The sequence below is a fragment of the Periplaneta americana genome, chromosome 14 (assembly GCF_040183065.1).
Source record: "Periplaneta americana isolate PAMFEO1 chromosome 14, P.americana_PAMFEO1_priV1, whole genome shotgun sequence".
In the NCBI taxonomy this organism is placed as follows: domain Eukaryota; kingdom Metazoa; phylum Arthropoda; class Insecta; order Blattodea; family Blattidae; genus Periplaneta; species Periplaneta americana.
In genome coordinates, this window is record NC_091130.1 from 143,949,527 (window position 1) to 143,970,123 (window position 20,597).

The window sequence follows — 20,597 nt, forward strand, 5'->3', positions numbered from 1 at the left end:
TCGGATCGAGTCTGCAATTCCTCAGGAAAGACGGTCTTATATACCATAGATAATTACACGTACACATCTGACGCAAAACGACCAGATGCACTTGTGATGTTTGTTCAGCAGATAGATGCACATGATTCATCATTCGATTTATGCAGTTCATTTGTCATGCAGAAATAATGCATCAATGTTTTACTTCTGATCACTTGTAATAATACACATCCTGATCATGTAAACTTCACTTAACAAAAAGTTACTTGTTACTTGTTTGTCATAGTCCCTATTTATTTTAAGCGTTTTTCTGTGAGACTTTTCTAGTGTCCAGTATTTTTTGTCCTATGTTATTACTGTTAATTTTCCCCTAGTCTAGGAGCGTGCTTATAGATGTCACTATTGTCGAGAAGCGTAGAGCAGAAAGCTTTGTTATAATCTTTACCTGTAGACGATCTATAGAATCATTTCAATTAAAGTTGTTCCAGAAACAATCACTGGAAGAAATGAAACAAGATATAAGGCGCAATCAATAAATTTCCGGACTGCCTTGAATGTAGAGAACACTGAGGACCTAGGAAACGGAAAAGTTATCAAGAACTAGGGAAACGCCTGAAATCTATACTCAATTCATTACTTGAAACGCTGAGAAGAAGACTAGCTATAAGGCGTATATATAGAGATTCCAGGAAAAATCAAATCCTTAATATGTTCGCACAAAATCACGTGTAGAAGCTCAGTTTTTAAAGACAATCTGACGCTGTTTGATAGACTGACTCAACAGGGATGGAAGCAATGATCTTCAGTGACACGTGCTTGTATGTTTAACGGTACAATAAATACAAGTACAGTACGAAAATATATTGGTTGTATTTTGAACTTAGGAATTCAATTAGACAAAAGACTGTTTTTCAAATCCCATATTTTCATAACAGCAGCTAAAGGTGTTGTGTCGGTGAAGTGAAATGTTTTTGAAGTGTTAGTGAAATTAGGATAGTGTCAGTGAAATGTTTCATAGTTCCAGTGCAGTGGGTGAATTGATAGCGAAATGAGTGCATGCATAAACATATCATATATACTTGTGGTTTTAAGTTCGAACTTAGGGTTAAGATATAAATTAAATTTATTTTAATTAATTGTATTACATTAAATGATTCATTTAATTTAGGATGATCCTTGTTAATATTATTATATATTGGTACTATTATTTTATTATTAATTGTAATTATTAAGTGTAATTAGTTACCACTGCGACCGGGTATTTAGTCATTTGCAGTATGAATAAATACATAACACAAATGATTCAATAATTTTAAGGGCTTTACCCAATCTTCGAGTCACCATTATTAAGCACATGGAGGAGAATGAAAACATCTTATACAATGTTCATAAGATCGAATATTCTATATGTATCTCCAGCATGGACATCTCAACAAAAACTTAAAGAGCAAACTAAGAAGCATTCAAAGAGCAATCACAGGAGCAGATTGTACAACAAATATATTTATTTATCAAATTTTAAGCATAGAATCTATTGGAAACTATTCTGGTAAACTACAGGAATCTTTCAATCAATCTATTATAAAACATTCAAATATTCCTTCATAGTGATTTAGTTTTCGTCTATGATCTGAACAGTCTGTCAGTGGTTTAATTCAGCCACATCAAACTGCAAATCATCATGGGATTAAACACTAAATACCCAACAACTAAAATAAAGTAACAGCATCAAAGAAGAAAATTCAGCGTAGGAGTCAGAAGCTGTAACGCTTGATCTCTGTGTATGAACTCCAATGAAACTGATGCTGAGCTGAAGTAGCCACTTAGTTTGTCAGAGACAATTCAGAGTGCACCGCAGGCGTTCGATCCATTCTTCGACATTGTTAAAGGCATTTTAACTGTTAGAAACGGAAATACAATTGAAGCAAGGGGTAGCCTAGGAGAAGAAGGGGAATTCAGAGATTAAATGAGAATATAACGAGAAAAAAGATAAGTGTAATAGGAATACAAGCAGAACAAGTGAAATATAAGGAAAACAAAGGGAATACAAGGAAAACAAGGTAAGACAAGTAATACGAGGGTAAAACAAGGAGAACAAGGAAATACAAAGAGAAAAAAAGGTAATGCAATAGGAATACAAGGAAAACAAGTGAAAGACGAAAATTAAGGCTAATACCAGGAGAACAAGTGAAATACAAGAAAAACAAAGAGAAGACTAAGTGAACAAGGAAATACAACGAGGAAATAGCAATAAAATAGAAATACAAGGAGAACAAGAAGAATACCAGGAGAACAAGTAAAAGAGAAGGAAAATAAGTGAAATACGAGAAGAAGAAGTTGAAGACATGGAGAACAATACCAATAAAGGAGAAAAGGATAAAACAAAGAGAACATGGGGGATAGGAGGAAAAAAGTGGAAGGCAATGAAAACAAGGGGTACAGAAGAACAATGGAAATACAAAGGAGAACAAGGGGAATACAAGGAGAAATAGAAGAATAGCAGGGGAACAAGTAAAAGAGAAGGAAAATAAGTGAAATACGAGAAGAAGAAGTGGAAGACAAGGAGAACAAGGCCAATAAAGGAGAAAAGGATAATACAAAGAGAACATGGGGGATAGAAGGAAAAAAGTGGAAGGCAAGGAAAACAAGGGTACAGAAGAAGAATGGAAATACAAAGGAGAACAAAGGGAACAAAAGGAAGACAAGAATTCAAGGGGAATATAAGGAGAACAAGAATAATACCAGGAGAACAAGTAAAAGAGAAGGAAAATAAGTGAAATACGAGAAGAAGAAGTGGAAGACAAGAAGAACTAGGCCAATAAAGGAGAAAAGGATAATATTAAGTGAATATGTGGGATAGAAGGAAAAAAGTGGAAGGCAAGGAAAACAAGGGTACAGAAGAACAATGGAAATACAAAGGAGAACAAGGGGAATACAAGGAGAAATAGAAGAATACCAGGAGAACAAGTAAAAGAGAAGGAAAATAAGTGAAATACGAGAAGAAGAAGTGGAAGACAAGGAGAACAAGGCCAATAAAGGAGAAAAGGATAATATTAAGAGAACATGGGGGATAGAAGGAAAAAAGTGGAAGGCAAGGAAAACAAGGGTACAGAAGAACAATGGAAATACAAAGGAGAACGAGGGGAATAAAAATAGAACAAGAGGAGCACAAGGAGAAGATGTGGAAGGCAAGGAAAACAAGAGGGACAAGAAGAAAAGAATGGGAACACAAGGAGAACCGGGGGGATACAGGGAGAACAAAAGGAATAGAATGAGAACAAGGAAATACAAAGAGAATAAGCGGAAGGAAATGGAAGAGTAGGAAAAGAAGGTAAATATAAAGGGAGATAAGGAAAGATAATTAGAACGAGGTAAATATATGGAGAGAACAAGAGCAAGACAAGGAGAATAAGGGGAATAAAATGAGAGACAAGGCGGAGGCAAGGGTAACAAGGAGAAGACAAATAAAGCAAAGGTGAATAAGTACCCATAGAATACAATACATGTAGCTGTACGTAAAGCTGTGCACCTGTAAATTCTTTTTTGTGAAATCAAAGTTAGTATGAAAAACTGCTGCCTTTATCTTCTAGTATGTGAAAGCATGTAAGGAACCTACCTATGTGTCGGAGTTAGGGGAAGAATGAAGGACTGTAACTCAGGTTGTGTATAATTGTACAAACGTATTGGAATATAAAGAAATTACAAGTGTAGGATTCTTACTCCCTTCAATATTTTATTTCATATAACACTAGGATGTTACATCATGAGTGTGGCGAGATCCTGAAACTGATTACGCATCCTCGACATGTGTTGATTGTGGTGCCTCACTGAACAGGGCTGTCGCAAGGCACTGAACCTCGGTTTGCTTGATGGTCCTGAGTTGAGTGATGACCGAATCAATTATTGGTGGTATCTTCTTCTGGGCGTCGGCGAGGACAGCCTGTAAGAGCGTCTTACCAGACTTCACCTCCTGCTGCACTTCGGTGCTGATATCGCTGACAGTCTGATTCAAAGAATCGAAGAGATTCTTCTCGCATGCTGCCTTGCCGATGAGGTCGAACATGCTGCCCTGTGCCAGGCATGCCTTCGAGCCACTCGTCAAGTTGGCGATCACGTCTTCGATCTTATTTTTGGTCTTGTTCACATTTCCGACCCAGGGCAAAATCTTGATACCCTCAACAACTCCAAAACTTTTGAGCTGGCTTTCTGTGAACAAAATTATTGTGACAGATGCAATGCATTCCTTTTTAATTTTTTTACTCTGTCAAACTTAATATATGGGTACTATAGTTCAAAAGAAGACTATTAAGTATCCTTTTCATGAAACAAAAATGATGATGATGATAATAATAATAATAATAATAATAATAATAATAATAATAATAATAATAATTAGACTTTGTTGAATTGCCACACGCAGCATGCAATCAGGTTTCCGATGTACGGTAGTATAGAGGAGGTGGGCGACCTCCCGGTCTCTTAGTATAAGCAGTTCATATTAAGAGTTGTGACTGGTCCAAATAGATAGAGCAGCTACAGCTAATGTATATCTATGTAAGCACTTGTTTTTGCATTACTGTGGTTGGAATAGTCAAAGCTTAACATTTGTTCAGTGCAGACAAGAATTCAATCAAACATACTACAATGAGAGTGTTGCTGTTCCAAATAATTGCCCCTGGAATACCCTTACCCCCGCAGCCAGTCTTGACCCGTTGGAAAACGTGGTTGGATGCTGTTAATTATTGTGCAGAATATTACGGCAAAATAATGGAGGTAATTGATGCATTGGATACACAGACAGTTCCGCTGTTGCAGCTGTAAAATCATTGCCTTCTAAACAGCTATTGGAAGATATTCTGTTCATTGATTCTAATTTTAAAATCGTGTCCAAAAGCATCACCCTGTTAGAATCGTCTAAACTAAAACTGTCAGACGCCCTTAATATAGTGGATAAAGTATCACAAACCGTTATCCAAAATAAAAAGTGAAATGTAAGTTTAGAAACATTATTGCTAAAATTTCTGCCTATTCACAACTTCGTATTATAAATAATGTTTACCAGGCTATTCATTCATTCATGCATTCATTCACTATCAGATCAAGACAAGACGTCTGAAGTTGGTGTACTAAAAAGTAGTGACTTCCCGTTCTTCAAATATGCACCTATTACATTTTACCAATATAAAAACTGTCTGAGTGACCATCGGAGGAGGTTCACTTTGCAGTCGCTCAAAATGTACGTAACTCTTCACTGCAATGCACATATTCAAGGATGATGTGAGTATCTTACATTAAATTTTAAGGGTTAATATATCTCACTACAAAATAATTACGTATTTACATGTTTAGACATTTCCTACTTCAATGATCATTCATTATATTTCTTGAATGCAGGATACAGGTTTTATTGTAACCGCAGTATACTGCTCAGTGTTTACATCAGAGGCATACTCCATCCGTTGCACGCCCCCTTCTCATACAGTTTATACCGCGTGCGTAGTAAACCTTGCGATTCTCGTGGCAATTCCTCGAAGTCTAATAGTAATAGTAATAACAAACAAACTTTAGACACAGGAAAATGTTTAGACATTGTAATTCTATGAATACATCATCAGTTTACATGCGAAACTCATTAAGTAAAAATATAGCCTATATATATTACTTCTGAGAAAAAGATGTTAGATACTTCTTGACAAAACTGTATCCTGAGATATATCATTTTTGGTAAGTTGCTTCTCTTTATGTGTACGTCATTCCCAAATTCTAAGTTTATACACATACTTTACGTATCTATTAGATACGCCTTTTTATTAGAAGTAATATTTTTGACTTAATTGTCCGCCGAGTTAGCTCTGTGGTAGCGTGTCTGCCTCCAGACTAGCCGGCTCGAGTTCGATCCCCGGCGGGGTCAGAAATTTTCATGTAAAATTTCTACCTTGGGACTAGGAGAGAGAGCGGTGCACAACTTTTAGGCACTAGATTGTGCATCAATATGCCTGGGTTAAATCCCAAATATCTCTGCAGTGCATATGGAGGGAAGGCATATGTCACTGTTGAAAGTGATTTGTCCGTCGGACTGGGACGTTAAGGCTGGCGGCACCCTTGGTGCTACTCGACAGGAATGGGCTTCGTGCAGGCACCGAGATCAAAAGAGGTAGTTACATAAAATTTACCTCATAAAATAAAAATGAACATAGTGGAGTACATATTAATGTTGTTAGAATCAAATACGAATCACATAAAAACCCTTTCAGTTCTTCGGTAAAAAATCTTGGCATTCACATGGATAATAATCTCAACTGGGACATGCAAATCACAGAAACCTGCAGAAAAGTATATTCTATTATTCATGTGCTAAAAAGGATAAATGTTCATCTTCCCTCTTGCTTAAAAAAGTCCCTTGTGCAGACCCTTGTATTTCCCTATTTTGACTATGCTGACATTTTACTGACTGACCTTTCCAGCGACAACAAAATGAAACTTCAACGTGCTCATAATTTGTGTGTACGTTTTGTAAGCAATGTTCGTAAATATGATCATATTACCCCATCCCTGGAAGCAATAGGTTGGCTTAAACTAGATAAGAAAAGAAATTTACATTCACTTCTCTTTCTCTTCGAAATCTTGAACTCTTCTATTCCTTCGTACCTGTCGTCTCGCTTCACTTACCTTTCTTCCCACCACAATCTGAACACACGCTCTCGCCATGAAACAATACTAACAATACCATCCCATCGCACCTCCTCATACTCATCCTCTTTCACAATAGCCCTGCCAAGACTCTGGAATTCGTTACCTGCTAGCATCAGGGACTGTCGAAATAAAATTGAATTCAAACGCAAACTTACTAGGCACTTGGTCAGTAATTGAGACTCGTTCAGACATGGTTTCTTGTAAATAGTTCTTTTAATCTACCACAAAATATCTCAATATCCGGTAATTTCATCACTATAGAATTTTGTTATTGTAGGTTTAATTTGTAATTTAGTAAATACAAAAATATTCTTTGTTCTTAACTTCTATGATAAAATGTCTAGCTTTCATTAATCAGGTATTCTTGTCGTACTTTAATTTTTATTGTAATTGTAATTGTAAATTTAATATTAATTGTAATCTTATTGTTCATATTATAGTTGTAATCCCCTGGTAGAGGGGCAGAGAAGGCCTGACGGCCTTATCTCTACCAGGTTAAATAAATAAATCTAATCTAATCTAATCTAAATAAAAACAGAAGCCGATAATTCAATAAAAAATGTACACAGTAAAAATAAAAATAAAAATAAACACATTAGTATACATATTAGTATTAGATTACAAAAGCTCGAAAGGCGAAGAGAAGTAGGTATAATGTAATAGACAACAGTGTAACGCGTGAAAAAATAATACAGTATATAATAGGAACGTTTTCGCACCCTCGTCGCCCGTTATATGGCTAATGCTATGTCGACGTCAATATTGACGTATGTTCACATTCGTAAAAGTTCGGAAACAATCGTAGGGGATCAGTAAACATATTCTTTTGAGGTAAGGCTCCATTATACGATATTTTCCGCTCCTTTAATGATTTCTCACGTCGTAGCTCCTATGATAGTCAATCGCGCTGTAATTTTTTTAATTGATACTCAGTGTCTAAGGGAAGCATACACAATTTCGAAATGAAAGTATTTTTTCAAAAGTGAGAAAAAATACAAACTTTGATGTGATCTGTTCAGAATAGACATTTACGCATTCAAAAGTTGGTAAGGGGTAAACTTTTTTATTTTTCACTTTAGATTGAGGGGGGTCAAAGCGAGAGAAATGTTGAGAAAGAATGGAAATTACTTATTAAAGTGATCGCTACTCAAAACTTTACCGGTTTCCGAGTTACGGCCAGTTAAACAAATGAGGGTTTCCGCTTGGCGGAGTACTCACGATTCAATGTGTTGTCTGTTGGAATCTCAACTATAAAAATTCTTTCCTGAGCCACATCTATATATATATAATTTGAATTGGTAATGGAAATTACGGGAAAACGGCTGGACGGATTTTAATAAATGACCCCTCATTTTGAAACTTGGAACTTTACGTTTTTCGGAAAAATAGTAGTTTTCAGTGAAATGTCAATTTTAAACACGATTTTCCTATTTTCCAAAATCCATATGTCGTCAGTTTTGAGAACTAGCTAATAGCATTCACGGCCGACTTGATATTGCCTTCGCTTTTTTGTAAAGGAGAAGCGAAGCGAGCATCAAGTCTGCCGTGTTCCATTTCAGAATAAAACAAAACACACACTACAGTAAACAATATTACACGAAGGCCATGATCTGCAAGAATGCTGACATATTTAGAGCTCAAATTAAATTGGTTATTACAAACTTTACTAAAAATAATTTACAGGTTCGATTCTGTGGTGTGTAATTTTCTGGGTACAGCTGTGTATTGGATATTAAAAACTACAAAACTTGAGGTGGTTTGATGACATTATTACCATTAGAAATGAAATATTATTGTAGTTAATGCCATGATGTGACTATTTTTCATTAATTATACATATTAATGCTATATTCATGATATGAAAGTGAAACGTTTTGGGGTTATATAAGTAGATGTAGAGAACAACTTAAATTAGATTTTGATTTCTATATTTTACTGAGTGGCGGCTATATAGTATATATAGTATATGTTACTGAAAGCTATAAAACTTATGTAAGATAATAATATTATTAAAAATCAAATATTTTTATAATTATTAATCAAGTGGGATTGGTCTTTTTCATATATTTAATGGCGGTGTGGTGTAGATATTTATATGCGTTGTTCTCTTCAGTATTGGCTCGAGAGAGAGAGAGAGAGAGAGAGAGAGAGTGAGAGAGTATCTTTCATTGTTATGGACGCAAATAACTTTTAGAATATCTGGTATTCTTCATTGAAAATAAATCTGAAAAATGTTTATTTGAACGTCTAATGAACTTAGTTTGCAGCATTTGCTGCACAAGCCACTAGTTTCACTATAAATAAATATCCCCTGCAAAATTTAAAAGCAAAATCATGAATAAACTTTGTAATATTTTAGGTGCCTGAAAATGAGTTTCTACTCTCCTCGTAATTCAAAGTAGTGTCATTGCTATATACTTACTTGCTTTTTCGATAACACTGGAGACGTTAGCCTTGGCGTTGTCTAGACATGCCTGAGCCGCTGCGCCTTTGTTCGCCAAGTTGTCGAAATTTGCCTGCAGTTGATTCTGGACTTGCTGTTCCATATCACCTAGTTTAGTGACAGCGCTGTCAACTGCTGATTGCACGGCGTTCTGTACTTGTCCTGAGATGGCATTAATCTGGTTCGCGATGGCATTCATAGTGCTGTTTAACGCTGAGCTGCTTAAACCAGCAGATGTCAGCTGCGAAACAAAAACAGGAAGAAAACGAAAGCTTAATAATGGTGTTAAAATAAAACTGGTAAATAACCCGTTGAATGTCAACGAAATCTTTGACGTAGTCTATTTATAGCCTATAATTGACTTACTTGCTACTGGCTTTTAAGGAACCCGGAGGTTCATTGTCGCCCTCACATAAGCCCGCCTTCTGTCCCTATCCTGAGCAAGATTAACCCAGTCTCTACCATATCTCACTTCCCTCAAATCCATATTAATATTTTTTATATTATCCTCCCATCTACGTCTCGACTTCCCCAAAGGTCTGTTTCCTCCGACTTCCCAAATAACACTCTAAAATATTATATTATACATTTCTGGATTCGCCCATACGTGCTACATGCCCTGCCCATTTAAAACATCTGGATTTAATATTCCTAATTATATCTGGCGAAGAATACAATACGTGCAGTTCTACGCTGTGTAACTTTCTCCATTCTTCTGTAACTTCATCCCTTATGACCCAAATATTTTCCTAACCACCTTATTTTCGAACACCCTTAACCTCTGTTTCTCCCTCAAAGTGAGAATCCAAGTTTCATAACCATACAGAACAATCGGTAATATAACTGTTTTATAAATTCTAACTTTACGATTTTTTGAGAAAAAAGCTTCTCAACCGAATAATAACAGGCATTTCGTATATTTATTCTGCGTTTAATTTCCTCCCGAGTGTCATTTATATTTGTTATTATGAAGGATAGGTGGAGCGGAGAAAAATTCTGTCCGGTATCGGGTCTCGAACCCGGGTTTTCAGCTGTACATGCTGACGCTTTTTCCACTAAGCCACACCGGATTCCAGTTACGATGCAGGATTGAATCCTCTCAGTTTAAGTTCCACCTCTTAGTTTCCATTTAGTGGCCAACCCTCACGCACTGTGTCACAGATGTGTGACAGCGGCACAATGTCCAACACACTATGTGCAGAGGTGCACTCATTACGAGTGACTAAGTGGCCGGGATCCGACGGAATAAGCGCCGTCTTAAATCACAAAGGGCCGTATTCATAGACATTTTTAACGCGGGCTTCCGGTGGATGATCAGCGTTTTTCGTATTCATAAACCAGTGTTAGCGATAGGATACGATTTAAATTCTGTACTAGTAACCAGTGGATAGCCGGGGCTAGCTTAGTACGCTCGTAGCGCGTGCTGCGAAATGTCTATGAATACCACCCTAAGTGATTACTTACTCATATCATACTATTGTGATGTACCGAAGTAGATATGATATCTCCTTGCAGGAATTCTGCGTTACCATATGATAAAGGATGGGAAGAGCGGAGAAAATTTCTCTCTGGCACTGGGACTCGAACAATTCCACATGTGGCAGATAATTTTCTATCGTTAATTTATTTCGCTTTTGTAGCAGTAGCGGCCGGTGATCGAAATCCTCGGTGAGACCAGATGCAACTAGTTTAAGTGCCTCCGCTAGGAAATGTTTGTTTATGATATTAATTATTGTCATATTATTAATATCATGATTACTGTATTATTATTAGTAGTATTATTATTATTAGTCTATTATTATTAGCCTACTACTGATGAAAAATAATGTCGCTCACCAAATAAGCTGTTATGCTGTGAGTTTCAGTGATTCTTTCAGTGTGATGAAGCAACCCACATTATGTGTTGAAAATCCCCTCCTTTCTGTTCTTTTTATTTTTTTCCCTTGACAGCAACAAACAAGGCCAACAGAGAAGTTTATTTTACACCACATTACCACTTAACCATTTATGTTGCCCATACCAGGATGCAATAGAAACTCGCGTTTTAAGATTATCTGTCAGAAAAATTGTCAGCGATGTAGTAGGTATCTCGGTAGACTCTCTCTTTATTTAAAACTTCCTTTCTTTCAATATTATTTCTTCTCGAAAAAGGACACTCTAACAATGAATTAACTACACCAGCATTATTTCTGGCATTTGTTTCTGTTTATATTTTCCCGAAATACATAACAACATTGGCCCAGATTCACTACTGTACTACGAATTACAATAGTACAACACCCTCGCTTAAGTCATAAACTGAGACATAAGGGGAAGGAATAGTGTGCGTCTCTGCCTGCCAAAGAGCTGGAATTTGTGTTATTTATGGCCTAGTTAGGAAGACAAGTCACCACTGCTATTCCCACCCCACTCTACCCTTGAGGCCGGCCCATGGATGTGAGGAGTGAAACCTGACCAGGCCACGAGGCCAGACGAATTGTGCCTCGGCTACAATGTTTTAAGCGCAAGCTCAAACCCCGCGAAAATACAGGAAATTCAGAAGACAGCCCCGGCACGAACGATTCTGGCCTCAGGAACAAATTTTATTGCAAAACAGGTCTATATACATCACAAGGCAAACCCGGCACGAGCGATTCTGGCCTCAGGAGCAAATTTTTCTGCAAAACAGGTCTATATACATCACAAAGTTTTAAAATGCTTCTACAGCGATGCTTCATTCAAATAACTAATATATTATATAAAAACACAAAATTTGATTTCAGTTAAGCCAAGTGACTGAGGCCCGGCCTCACTTGCCTCAGTCAATCAGCCGCCACTGTTTTGTAGTCATTTCTCACAACGATTATCATGACAAGAAATATTCGTTAAACTCAATTAAATTACCGTTAAGTTATCAGCTCTTGTGATATTACTCTACACAATGACAAAATTCAGCACTTATAAGCCAATCAATTGTATGTGTAATGTATTGTATAAGTCGCTAGATTTTATTGCCGAAAATTAAAACTTTGAATCACCGCTTAGCGGGCTGTCACTTGCCCAGGGCAGGGCATAGTTGCGCCACAGGGTCAGATAAAATGCAGCATATAAAAAAGAGTCCCTGTTTTGTGGGCATAGTTGCGCCCCGTTCCCATCAGGTAGAGAAAAAGGCATGGCATAGTTGCGCCCCGATGAAATAGTAGAGAAAAACACACTACGGAAACTCGAGCCTCGTAATCAACCAACCTTATTGATTTCTTATTCGATTTATATTCATTACCGATACCGTTAAAATGAACACCATGAAGTTGGCAGTACTTTATTAACTGTTTTTCTACTGTTTATGCAGTGATTATCGATAGCCTACCGTTAAAATGAACACCATGAAGTTGGCAGTACTTTATTAACTGTTTTCCTACTGTTTATGCAGTGATTATCGATAGCCTACCGTTAAAATGAACACCATAAAGTTGGCAGTACTTTATTAACTGTTTTTCTACTGTTTATGCAGTGATTATCGATAGCCTACCGTTAAAATGAACACCATGAAGTTGGCAGTACTTTATTAACTGTTTTTCTACTGTTTATGCAGTGATTATCGATAGCCTACCGTTAAAATGAACACCATGAAGTTGGCAGTACTTTATTAACTGTTTTTCTACTGTTTATGCAGTGATTATCGATAGCCTACGTTAAAATGAACACCATGAAGTTGGCAGCACTTTATTAACCGACATATTCAAATGAGTGAGCCGCTGGAATATGGGGCTTTAGCAGTCTTGACATTTTATTAGTGATTTTCACACCGTCTGTGGCGTATACTGAGGTTAATTTAAAATGAATGTTAAGTTTAGTGAAAAGGGTGAAGAGTTAATAATTCACAATTGTTTTAAGTTCCGATTTGCGAAACCCTCTACCGTAGGGTTAAGATATCGATGTAGAAACAAAAAATGCAGTTCATTTATTGTGTGTGATCAATAAAAGAGTGTTATTTTAAATAGCAAAATTCATCATACCCTAGGCCTACCTGATTTCAATGCAGCTATCACCGTAATATTTTTAAGTAATTTATTTATTTTATGACAGTCACTTTCGTATGTACTATTCTCATCGGGGCGCAACTATGCCATGTCCCATCTGCTACCTGATTTCTTCGGGGCGCAACTATACCATGTCCCATCTGCTACCTGATTTCTTCGGGGCGCAACTATGCCATGTCCATCCTGCTACCTGATTTCTTCGGGGCGCAACTATGCCATGTCCCATCTGCTACCTGATTTCTTCGGGGCGCAACTATGCCATGTCCCATCTGCTACCTGATTTCTTCGGGGCGCAACTATGCCATGTCCCATCTGGTACCTGAGTTCTTCGGGACGCAACTATACCATGTCCCATCTGCTACCTGATTTCTTCGGGGCGCAATTATGCCATGTCCCATCTGCTACCTGATTTCTTCGGGGCGCAACTATGTCATGTCCCATCTGCTACCTGATTTCTTCGGGGCGCAACTATGCCTTGTCCCATCTGCTACGTGATTTCTTCGGGGCGCAACTATGCCATGTCCCATCTGCTACCTGATTTCTTCGGGGCGCAACTATGCCATGTCCCATCTGCTACCTGATTTCTTCGGGGCGCAACTATGCCATGTCCCATCTGCTACGTGATTTCTTCGGGGCGCAACTATGCCATGTCCCATCTGCTACCTGATTTCTTCGGGGCGCAACTATGCCATGTCCCATCTGCTACCTGATTTCTTCGGGGCGCAACTATGCCATGTCCCATCTGCTACCTGATTTCTTTGGGGCGCAACTATGCCATGTCTTATCTGCTACATGATTTCTTCGGGGCGCAACTATGCCATGTCCCATCTGCTACCTGATTTCTTCGGGGCGCAACTATGCCATGTCCCATCTGCTACCCGATTTCTTCGGGGCGCAATTATGCCATGCCTAGGCCTCCCAATTGACCGCGGGGCGCAACTATGCCATACCGACTTGCCCATGCCACTTTTGAAACGGCGGTCTATTAAGCCAAACTTGTTTCCAAGCGGACACCATTATATTGTGCAGCATCTGTTTTTTTTTATTTGGTCAGAGAATACCAAAGCGAGGAAAGATAACTAAATAATGATGAATTAGCAACCCGAATTCTTACCTGCGTGCCGCTCAGGACGAGAGCGATGTAAAGCACAACTTTGGCGTTCATGTTGAAGGCGTTCTCAGTCTTGGGGTCGAGTGTGCCATCCCTCTGGCAAGACGAGTTTTTATACAAAACGCGGCAAGTACAAATCTGATGCAAAACATCCACATGCTGTGTTTAAAGTTTGCTCAGCAGTTTCACACACACATGATCCAACTTTCGATTTGTGCAGTAGCTTATCTGTGATGAAAAAAATTATAATTAATTACTGTTTTGCAATTGCTGTCGTTGATAAAAGTGTGTTTGAGAGATTTGTCAGATGAATGGAGACAAATAAAGATGTCAAGCGAACAAACCAGAGAAAAAAATCAAAGACACGTTTCATTCTAACGTACTTCCAAAGGTCGATGCGGATGATTGATTATGTCATCTCTAAAATCATGAACTGCTTGTGTTATTCCTGATTGGACCTTCGTTTTTGAGGTACAGTAGAGTTTCAATTTTTCTGCGTGAACTGAAACAGAAGCAAATCATGCAACGGAAATTTCCGGATAGAGTAAAATAGAACCAAGCACAAATAATAATTAATTATTCTCTTTCATATGATGTGTAGGCCCCATTTATTCTTTGCTTAATATTAGTACAAGGTAAGAAATTATTGTCATACTATATGCAAGATACTTGTGTTTCACTATAAAAATTATTATAAGCCACAGTTTAGTTCTCAAACTTTGGAAAAAATAGCTTTATTGATAATAAAAATGTTACATGAAAATTAAGATGATGATAATAATAATAATAATAATAATAATAATAATAATAATGTTTTATTTTCGCTGGCAGAGTTAAGGCCATAAGGCCTTCTCTTCCACTCAACCAGCCTTAATACAATACATATTTAAATTACAAATATTTACACTACACTTAAAAGGTTCTCCAGCAATATTCTTCAGTTAAGTTTTAACGACTGCTGCCTCCATCCTGGGATCATTTCCTAACTCTATTTCGTTAGAAGAGATCTTTCTCATTTAATGTGTAGCGTACCTGCTTGAGCACGGGTAGAAAGTTCACAAGAACAAAACTTCCACGAAGAAAGGAGAAAGGATGTCCGATCTTTAATGAAGCCATGGTCGAGAATATCCACAAGGCGAGGTGCTCCCCATCGGTTACATGAAGATCAACTCTGTCTGAGCTACGACGGCTGGCCGGCGTCAAGAGCATGGGCGATGCGGAATCCCCCACGCTGCTGGACATCGAGATCTGCAGCGAGCAGGACGACCCCAGGCAGCGCCCCAACTTCAGCGTCAAGTGCAAGATCTTCGAACTGGACGCTTGCCAAGGCATCGGAAAGGTGTGTCTGGTGTACATGGACAAGAGCGAGTGCGAATCCGATCTAAAACGAGAGGACCCCAAGATCTGGCTGCTGGACAGAAGTTTCGAGTGGCACTACCTGGCTGCAGAATACACAACATAAGCGAGACATTAATTTAATCCAGGGGGACTCCTCCATGTAATAAATAAATCACGAATAATTCTGCTGCCGTATAAATATTGGGAAACTAAATTCTTGTTTCCAGCATTGAAGATGTATAGTTCTCTTCAAAAGTCGAGGAAGATTTGAAATATGGACATTGCGATAGTAGTAGACTACATATTTATTTAAGTTTAGATAAACATACAATTATAAAGTAGTAACTTAATTTATGAGATAATTTAATTCAATCGATTATAATTAATTTGAGATTTGAGATAGCTAGTAAAATGATGAAAATTAATTTAATAAAAGCTTACTAGAACTATGTTACAGGGAGAAAAAAAATATATATAATCTAAAATATATTTCTATAATGAGAATATTAATATAATTGCCATTAGAGGTTTTGAAAATGTATTTAGAGAAATTAATGATAATAATAAGAATGGACAGATGTTAGTTTCATTATAAGTAACAAATATTAATCAGCAATTAATCTGTTAAGTAAGAATTTATGTAATTTTGACCTAAATGAAGTTATTGTCCAACAACCCCTTACATCACTCGGAAGCGAGTTCCAATTTCTAGCAACTGAAACTGTATACGATGAAGAATATAAAGATATTCATTCATTAATTCATAGTTTACTGTCCAATGGCAAGTCTGTTTGCTATGAGAAATATGGTGCTGGTACTTGGACTCTTGATGTACAATATCTGGTTCATTGTTTGAAATATGTACAGTAGTGGCAAAAAAACCGGACCGACCCTTTTAGCTGATTTTAGAGCCTTGTTCACTCCAGAGCACGATAGACTGGTAACTAAGACTTTCATAGTTCGAATCCTGCCTGAGAAGGAGACTTTTTTTTGTTCCTTATTCAAATTTATTCCCATTACTCTTCGATTGCAGCGATATTTTACTACTTAATTAACTTATTATTCCCAGAACATGAATTTTACCAGCACTCGAAAAGTATTTTTAATATTTTTTTCTAGTTTCGACATTCATAGCATATGTGGAAAGACGTATTAGTATTATGTCATTGATCAAATTAATAACATTAAATCACAGTCTACTATATACAGTCGCGAAGCTTGAGGTGATTTTTTGCAAATCTCGTCATAAAGCGCTCCAAGCGGTTAGCAACTAGAAACAATAGACTGTCCACGGTCGACTTTGGACTGTGTCGTATTTCCATCGAGTGCTAGCTCGTTGCGTATTTCACATTGATGCTTGTGAAATGTTCGTTATTGGTTGTAATGAAAATGTTAATGGCTAAAATACAATAATTGGAATAATAATATTTTACTAGAGACGCAGAAAAATTAAGTTTGCTTTAATGAAATTTATTGATCACGTTTTATTTTCAATTCTGGTGGGATTATTATTGCTTAGGCCTACTTTTTTTTTTCAAAGGATATGTTTTTAATTATAGCTGTTAATTTTGTTATTTTTATTTGTTACTTTACTAGAGACGTAGAAAAAGTCTGTTACAATAAAATTTATTGATCACGTTTTATTTCCAATTCTGGTGTGATTATTATTGCTTAACCTCATCCCACTTTGTTAACTACGTAAGCCTACACTACAAGTACGGGTACACGTAAGTTACTCCATTAATTCATATTTCCATTATTATTGCTGTAAAGGGAAATGCAAATTAATATTTATTGGTTTCATAGTTAATTATCGCTATAATCTTGAATGAGTGAAGCGATTATAGTAAATTTCAGTTCGTTTTGCACAAACAAAAATAATATTAACCTATTTCTTGCAGGTATCTTCGAGTTTATGGTGGAATTTAATATACGTCATTAAAATAATAAATTAACTTCATGCATTTAATATTTCAATAATGGAAGGAAGGTATTAATTTTTCCAAAAGAACACAACGAAAGTGTAACATATTTTGTCGTCTACTAGGAGAGAGATCTGCGATGATGAGGCGATAGTAGCGATCCTAGTGGTGGGCAACTACCCATGTTTGCATTTTTAGTACATATTGAGCTTCGCGACTGTATATAGTAGACTGTGATTAAATCTAACTGCAAAACTAACGCAGAAGTAAAGCTTTTCAGTAGATAATGTAAACAGTAAATTTTATACTGTAGTTCTCCTGGAAACACTCGTTTATTCGCAAACAGTTTGTGTCAATTATTATTCTAATCGGTGTAGCTTAACGTAAAAACATTAAGGGAGTTTAAGAATGGAACAAAAGAAACGTGTGGTATCAGTGGATTAAAGTTTACTGTCCAAAATAATTCATTCATATTCTCCACCGGACAGGATTGTGATTATTGTGTTAAAGGGTGTCAGTATTTGAACTGCCACTTCTGAATGCGCCAATCTTTCCCTGTAATAAAAATATAAGCGGATATCAACTTAAGGGTAATTGTAATTATACTATTACCACACGTTTCTTCAGCTTCATTCAGAAACTCAATATTTTAATCTAAACAGTAAAATATAACTCAAGTTGTCTAAACAGTAAAATATAACTCAAGTTGTCTTTTAAATATTTCATACATTTTTTATTGCCTCGAAAGTTACGTTTTAGAGAAATTTCAAGATTTTTTCTATACTGTGGGCCTTTGGGAACAATAGTACTAAAAAAAGCTAAATGGAAATCGTACCAAATGTTTTGCGTAATTGTTTTTGTCGGGGCTTTCATCAAGTTCGCGATTCTGCGATCGCTTCAAATGGTCTAACAAATTCGAAGTTCACCACCCTTAGAGTAAATTCGCCCACAAAGTTTACAGCGTACGACTTTATTATTATTTTCAAATAAATTAAAGAATTTCCATGCGATGGATATCCGATTTGGTGCCATTTTATTCCACTCACAACTACCGTCAGTCCGTACGCGTCGGTCGTCCTTGAGTTAACTGTCGCTTCGCTCCGAACCACCGCATCCCTCCGTATGTCCCCTGTTCCAACTACGATAGTACCGGAGATCACCGGTGGAGAGCTTTATTCGTAATCTCCTATTCCTCCGCGGTAGTAGTCACTCCGATGAGCAGCACTAAGTGGAAGGCAATGCAGACACGAGGGGAATCAAGTAGAACAAGGGGAATACAAGGAAACAGATGGAATATAATACTGGGTGTTCAGTTCAAAGTGTGTCATGGCTCGCTATATGCCGTCATGTGGCTAGTCGATGAGCCTAGAGCATTCAATCTTCCTACACTTCCGCAGAGGTGTATTACTTATATGCCAAAGAAGTTGCCTAGCAAGTACGGCGTTCATTCAGAAGAGTACTTACTGATACCTACGGTAACGCCGGTAGTGGCAGGAATGTGAACTGTTTCGAAACATGTACTGAGGTGAGTTTTTTCTAACTGTCGGGATATGGGGAGAGAGTTAAGACGATTACTTACGTATTTATTGACATTAACTTGGACGGTCAACATGGACACGGAGCATTTGATTTGTATTGTGGAATGTTGCCGTACGCAACCGATGATAACAAATACCCTCCGTACGACTTGGCCGCGCAAAACACAGTTCGAAAGAGGTTATGGTAGCACACAGACCGTACAGACCGCCATCTGTTGCTACGACGTTCAAGTTATACCGTACAAGTCAGATTGAACGCTTGATTAATAGGCAACTTCTCTGACACAAAAGCTAAAACTCGCTTCAAATCGCTGACTCATCAACAGTGACATCATGACACACTTTGAAATGAACAACCAGTATATGCGTAAAGCTGTGCACTTGTTTCTTTTTGTGAACTCAAAGTTCGTATGACAAACTGTTCCGTTTATCTTCTATTATATAAAAGTAGGAAAGGAACGTACCTATGTGTCGGATTTAGAGGAAGAATTAAGGACTATAACTCAGTTTGTATATAATTGTACAGGGACATCGTTTTATTTTTACTTCAATTTTTATTGTACCTGAGTCTTTGAATGTACTTGACTCCCACCCCTTTCACTAATGTCCTTGCTAACGTCAGCCACACAAACTTACACCGCTGTTGCTAGCAGTTAAGTTAACAGTACCGAGTACAGTGTGTTTCAGAAATATGTTGCGTTTTCTATAGAAGATGAAGTTTATTTACACACAGGTATGGTGTGTAGCATAACTGAATTTATCTGTGTGGACTGAGCACAAGTGAAGATTAGAGTTACCGAAAGTACGGTACCCTATAATATGGTACGGTACTTAACAGCATTATTTAAACAAGAGTTTTGTTTTACTGTTTGTAGGTTTGAAGGACGATGACGGAAACTGGAATTACAATATAACCGAATGTGAACAACAGTTTTTTTTTTCACAATTTCCTGATTATACCATTACGGAATATTTTCTTAGAAATGTCATTAATCTGGTAGATATATTTAGAGCAACAGAGTGTACAGAAAGAAAGAAAAGTGTAATATGGCCAACAAAGGTGACAGAAGATGCTGTAGAAGATGCTAGAGAAATGATGCAGCGAGGTCCTAATAAGTCGGTCAAGAAGCTAGCTGTAGAAATTGGGGTTGCTTACGGAAGTGATCACAAAATTCTCAGGAATAAATTAGGTTAATAATGTGCTGAATAAAGAAGACGTTACGTAATGAATATAACCGCCTGAAGAGTTGACTTTGTGAAAAAAAAAATGTTACTGCTCTACAGTTTCTTTGGTAAAATACCGTAAAAGTAATGATCAAACTGAAAGTCGTAATAGGCTACTGCATTCCCTGTAACATAAATGAATACACTACTTTTCTCTCCTCCTATAGCTAGTAAAATGATTTGTTTACATATTGCACTAGCACACCAAACTCCTGTAATGGAAAGAGGTAACAGTGTTTCCGAGTATAGCCAGGTTAATGTTAAAAATGTTGGTAAAAATAAAGTGATGTCCCTGTAGAAACGTATTGGAATGTAAATAAATTATAAGTG

At 37.1% G+C, this 20,597-nt stretch overlaps 1 protein-coding gene across 1 annotated transcript; it reads right to left on the minus strand.

Annotated features, from left to right (window-relative positions):
* Positions 1 to 3,687: 3,687 nt before the first annotated feature.
* On the minus strand, positions 3,688 to 15,487 carry LOC138713027 (uncharacterized). The gene is made up of 4 exons (XM_069844709.1): positions 15,404 to 15,487; positions 14,249 to 14,383; positions 9,095 to 9,356; positions 3,688 to 4,185 (listed from the first exon to the last, which is right to left on the minus strand). The coding sequence occupies exons 1-4, from the start codon at positions 15,485 to 15,487 to the stop codon at positions 3,770 to 3,772; spliced, it is 897 nt and encodes a 298-aa protein (XP_069700810.1). The 3' UTR covers positions 3,688 to 3,769.
* Positions 15,488 to 20,597: the final 5,110 nt, after the last annotated feature.